This window comes from Strigops habroptila, chromosome 4, assembly GCF_004027225.2.
Source record: "Strigops habroptila isolate Jane chromosome 4, bStrHab1.2.pri, whole genome shotgun sequence".
Classification (NCBI taxonomy): domain Eukaryota; kingdom Metazoa; phylum Chordata; class Aves; order Psittaciformes; family Psittacidae; genus Strigops; species Strigops habroptila.
The window spans coordinates 41,276,645-41,282,029 of NC_046358.1; the positions used below are offsets into that span (position 1 = coordinate 41,276,645).

Sequence of the window (5,385 nt, forward strand, 5' to 3'; positions counted from 1 at the left end):
AAGCAGACTTGATAAGAGTTCTGCCCCAAAACGATAGGACACCACGATAGTGGCCGTAGTGTTGAATGAAATACTCTGATCCTTTATATTTGAAAATACTGCTATTAAAGACAGTATGATGGGGGAAGGGGAGGAAAAAAGGTGTGGGGGAGAAAGGAACATGTGAAAAATGGTGGACTGCTGTAATAGGCAGTACTCTGGTCTCCCTGTAACTTTAAAGCCTCTGGCATATTAATTTTAGTTAATAAAAGAGACAAAAAACCTATCAAGTATATATGAATTTAGCCTATTTTTTTATTTCTGTGTGTTCATAGTAAACATTTTTGTAAGTGACAAACACGGGCATATGACCACAGTATCACAATCAAGAAATTTTAAGACGACATTAACAATCACTCAAATTTATGCGGCATTTGCGCAACACAGGTTACATATTTGCAAGGTTTACCTATAAGTACAATAGGTATTAACATTTCACTACATTTAGAAAAAAAATAAAGGTGACCTGTTAGTGACCACATACATCAAAATATACACAACACAAACTGAAGGCAATCATTAATTTTGTCCCCTTCTGATTCATTTGAACGGGCAGTGCTGCAAACTGAAATAATGTTGCTGTTTTTTAAATTACTCCTTACACTGAGTGCATTTTCTAAAACCCAATCTTTGGTCTAAAAGTAAACAAACAAACGAACAAACAAAAAAAAAAAAAAAAAAAGAACCCCAAAAAAGCAGTTCTGTAAAGAAAAGCATAAAATAAAAAATGGCCAAAATGTAGTTCTCGGGCATCTTTCAGTATTAATTCTGCTTAAATACAAATTACGTTTTAAGTTTTCTATATTTTTCGTAAATTTAGTGGTGGTTTGTGGTTTGGATTTTTTTTTTTTCTTTTCTTTCAAGGTCTGCACCCACCGACATATCCATGATAACTTATAATACTGCAAACATGGAGAATCTGGCGGCTTTTACTGATAGACTTATCATATTTGAATAAAAAATTGCAAAAGCAGTCACTATTTAGATACACACTCTACTATAATTTTGTCTTCCAAACTTCATAGTCTACAATGTAATCTCCCCACATTGCACCTTGCTGACACTCCTCACCTTGGTGGAATAATAAACAACCCTAAAGACTGAACAAACGTACAGAAAATGGGGGACTTAATAAAAAATACCTGGACTTTTTTGTTTTGCTTTTTTTTTCTTTTCTTCCTTTTAATTATCATTTACAATGCAAATGTGTGTAAAATGTTCACTTACAGTCTGATCCCATGGATGTTAATGTATTAAAGGGTTTGAAGAAGACCCCTGATTTTGATGTGTGAAATAATCAGAAAGTCCTCCGGAAAGTCCCGTTGTAAAACTTGGCAAAGAAGGTCTTAAGGACTCACAGGGGAGAGTGGAGGGCGCCTGTGGCGACGTGGAGGAGGAGGCTGCCCTGGCCGTCATTGAAGTGCTGCTTTGAGAAGTCATTGAAGGGTGAGGAACATGGGGGAAAAAGTAACTCGTCTGTCCTGCTAGGAGGTTTACAGAGCAGGGGTTTAGGGAATAGGTGCCGGAGCAGGGAACTGACAAGCCACACGGCACTGAGGCGGCCAGAGCTGCTGCTGTGAGGTGATGAGTGGCATAAGGTATCTCTCCATTGACTAGTCTATCAACACTTAACCCATTGGACGTGGAAAAGGAGTGGTTGTTCCCCAAGGAGTTTTGAGTCAACACTGAGCTGTAGGGCATGGGGTGACTGGGGTAGGCGGAGGTGGTCCCGTTGTAACTCAAAGTGCTGCTGGCCCGGGGGTGGTGAAGGGAGAGGAAGGGGGACATAGGCCAGTACAAGGATCCTGCCCTGTCCATGAATGTCAGTCCGGTGGAGGTGAGCCGGGCGCCCCGCTTGAAGGCCAGCTTGGCCCGCGAGGTGGTGGAGCGTCGGCGGAGCTTCCCGGTGGTGCCCCCGATGAAGACGTCGTCGCTGGAGGGGTCCAGCATCCAGTAGTTCCCTTTGCCCGGGTCGTCGTAGTGCCGGGGCACCTTGACGAAGCACTTATTGAGGGAAAGGTTGTGACGGATGGAGTTCTGCCAGCCCTGCTTGTTCTCCCGGTAGTAGGGGAAGTTCTTCATGATGAACTCGTAGATGCCGTTGAGCGTGAGGCGCTTCTCGGGGCTCTGCCGGATGGCCATCATGATGAGCGCGTTGTAGCTGAACGGCGGCTTCTCGTACTTGCCGTTCTTCTTCTCCCCCTCCTTCCCGCTCTCCCCGTCCTTGGCCCCCTCCGCCGCCCCCTTCTTCTCCTCCGCCGCCTTCTCCTTCTCCTCCAGCTCTGCCGCCGCCGCCGCGCCCGCGTCGCCTTTGCCCGCCAGCATGTCCGCCTTGGCCACCTCCAGGGCGCCGGCGGCAGCGGCGGCGGGGGGCGGCAGGAGGAGCTGGCCCTTCTCCTCGTCCTCTTCCTCAGCCGCGGCCGCTCTCTGGGGCTGCTGCGGCGGCGGCGGGTGGTGGTGGTGGTGATGGTGGTGGTGGTGGTGATGGGGATGGTGGCTGTTGTGGTGGCTGTGGCTGCTGTGGTTGTTGTCGCTCTGGACGGCTTCGGGCACCAGGCTGTTTATGCTAAAGGAGGATTTCGGCAGCATTTTCACTTCCTTCCTATCTCCCATGTCCAACATCACACACTAGTCTGAGGGGGAAAGTTGCAGCGGCCGAGGGAGCAGCCCGCGGAGCGGCGGCGGCGGTGGCCGAGGAGGCGGCGGCAGCAGTGGGGGCGGCGGCACCACCGGCGGCGGCGGCAGCGCAGTTGGACCGCAGTCTCAAGCGCTGGCAAGTCATGTAGCAAGGACAGGAACCGCCGGAGAGGGAAAAAATAATAGTAACAATAATAGTCACCAATCAGATAAAATCAAACCGAGTCAGAGCGGAGGAAAAAAAAAAGGAGAAAAAGGGAAAAAAAAACCCCTCTGAAAACCCAACAAAAAAAAAAAAAAAAAAACAAACAAAAAAAAAAAAAACACCAAAAAAACCAACACACAAACACACAGAAGAAAAAAAAAAAAGCTACTTCATGGTGCCGGTTCCCCCGGCACGGCGGAGCAGGGGGGAGGACGGAGCAGCCGCAGCCGCGGGTCGGCGAGGAGCGAGCGGAGCCGGGCGGTACGGACCGCCGGGGCCGCAATTAATTTCAGAGCTGCCGACACGCACCGCCGCTGTAAAACATTTTTTGGTTTAACCTTTCCCACCGGCCGCCCAATCAGGGCCGGCGGCGTGCCGGCGCGTCGGCCCGCCCGCCGGCCAATGGCGGATCGCCGCCCCGCCCTCCGCCTGCCGCCGCCCCGCCCCCCGCCGCCGCCGCCGTGGCTCCCGCGGCGCAGGGATACTGGTGCAGGGGCGCATCACCAAGGCGGTTTGAGCGCACCCCCCTTTCCCTCACTGCCCCCCCCCCTCCCCTCCCAACACAAACCCCCTCAAGCCAAACAAACAGCTCCTGTCTCACGGCTGCGGGCCCGGCCGGGTTTTCGTACTTCCTAGTTTCTCCGGTTGACTAAAGTTGCCCCGTCGCTCTCTGCCCCCTCCTCTGGAGGCGGAGGAAGAGGGGTGGGCGAGGAAGCCGCGGCGCACCGGCGGCTGAGGTACTACTTTGCGGATCCCGCCGAACTCACTCGGCGAATTTATTTTTTCTAGGCCCTGGTTATTTCTGTTTATTATTTTACCAAGAGAAAAAAGAAAAGGAAAAATAATAATCAGCTGGAGGGGACGCGGGAGGCGGGGCGGGCTTGCAGCCGACACGGGCCGGGCGTCCGGCAGCAGCCCGAGCGGGACGGAGGCCGCGGCCTGCCGGGGAAGACGGTGTCCCGCGGCCCGCTCGGCCCTTGCTGCCGCGGCATGGCATGTGAGGTGGGAAGGCACGGCAGCGGGAGAGCCCTCTCCGCTCTCCTCCCCTCCGCGCTGTCTCCGTGTCCCCGCCGGGCGGGCGCAGCGCCAGGCCAGTGGCGAAGCCGGGCTTTGAGCTTCGCGCTTTGGGCTTCGCGCCCGCTGCCCGGTCCCCAGCCCGGCGCTGCGGCGGGTCCTCCCGTGTCCGCCTTGGCGCTGCCGGGTGGCTCCAGCCAGGAAACCGCAGGCTGCGTGTCAGGTGTAAAAAATAAATAATACTACCAATAACCGAGGATATATATATATACTGCGATTTTTTCCGCTCCCCCCGGCCCGGCCCGCGGTGTCCTGCCATGGGGGTTCGGTGTAGTGTCGCTGGGGGAGGGGAGCGGTCGGCGGTCGGCAGCTCGGCTTCTTGCGAGGCAAAAGAACCGGGCTGGCACCGCCGCCTTCTGCCTGCTCCCTCACATGCAGGCGGTGGCAGAGACTCGGGCTCGCGGCGGTGGAGTCCCGGGGCCCAAGGGCTGGTGTTCGCCAGCCGCACCTCCTCGGGCCTCAGTGTGAGCATGAGAAGGAAAAAAATCGGCCCTGAAACAAAGCGAAATAAACCGCGGAGCTTTCTCACTAGGGAGGTAGAAGGGGAAATGTACTGGATGGAGAGCGTGCTGATCGCGCTCGGACCGAAGCGGAGCCTACAGCGCCGCGCTCAGCGCCCGAAAGTTTACGTCCGTGCTGTAGGAAAAGATGTTCTGTAGAAATAATAGGTGCAGCTCAAACCCAGTTAAAACAATCATCTGTCCCGGGGAAATTCAGGTTAGAGCTCAATGTAGCAAACGAGGTTGTGTGTGGAGATGCGTTTTGTGTATGTGTTTGCGTGTGTGGATGTGTGTGTGTGAGGGAGGGAGAGAGAGTGTGAGAAAGAGAGAGTAAATGAGAACAATTACAATGGGCCGGTAATAAACAATTGCAATTGGGAATGGCATGAACTCTGTGCATTGGATTAACCTGGAATGACCTTACCACAATTGTATTTATTTATCCAATTTTATAACAGGTTGCTACTCACAAAAAAAAAAAAAAAAAAAGAGAGAGATAAAAGTCAATGATCAACCGTGCTGATTTTTCACTTTTTTTTACCTCTTTTTTTTTTTTTTTTAGAAATTAGGTTAAAAAAATATCACATCAATTTGTGATTATTTCATTGCTCAACACTGAAGTCAATGTATGGGAATTCTTGAGAAAGAGTGCCGTGTAGAGTATGTGGCTTGACTCGACCATGGCAAAGGGTAAGAGGAAAGGTAAGATTCCTGCATATTATTATGATTATGGCGATCATTAACTAATACGTGTCATTATGGTGCACTAGGATCCCCGTTAGGGTGGCTGGGCCCAGTGCATTTTCCTACTCGGTCTAGCATGTAATGATTCGGTGTAACCGGATTCTTGAGAAAGGACAGGTTACATAAACATTTACTGATGTGGAGTAACTATACTATTTGTACTCTGATATGCAGGAAGGAAAGTGT

The 5,385-nt window shown here is 51.6% G+C and overlaps 1 protein-coding gene across 1 annotated transcript; it reads right to left on the reverse strand.

Annotated features, from left to right (window-relative positions):
- Window positions 1–265: 265 nt before the first annotated feature.
- Window positions 266–3,211, reverse strand: FOXG1 (forkhead box G1). The gene is made up of 2 exons (XM_030482581.1): window positions 3,051–3,211; window positions 266–2,809 (listed from the first exon to the last, which is right to left on the reverse strand). The coding sequence occupies exon 2, from the start codon at window positions 2,659–2,661 to the stop codon at window positions 1,285–1,287; it is 1,377 nt and encodes a 458-aa protein (XP_030338441.1). The 5' UTR covers window positions 2,662–2,809; window positions 3,051–3,211; the 3' UTR covers window positions 266–1,284.
- Window positions 3,212–5,385: the final 2,174 nt, after the last annotated feature.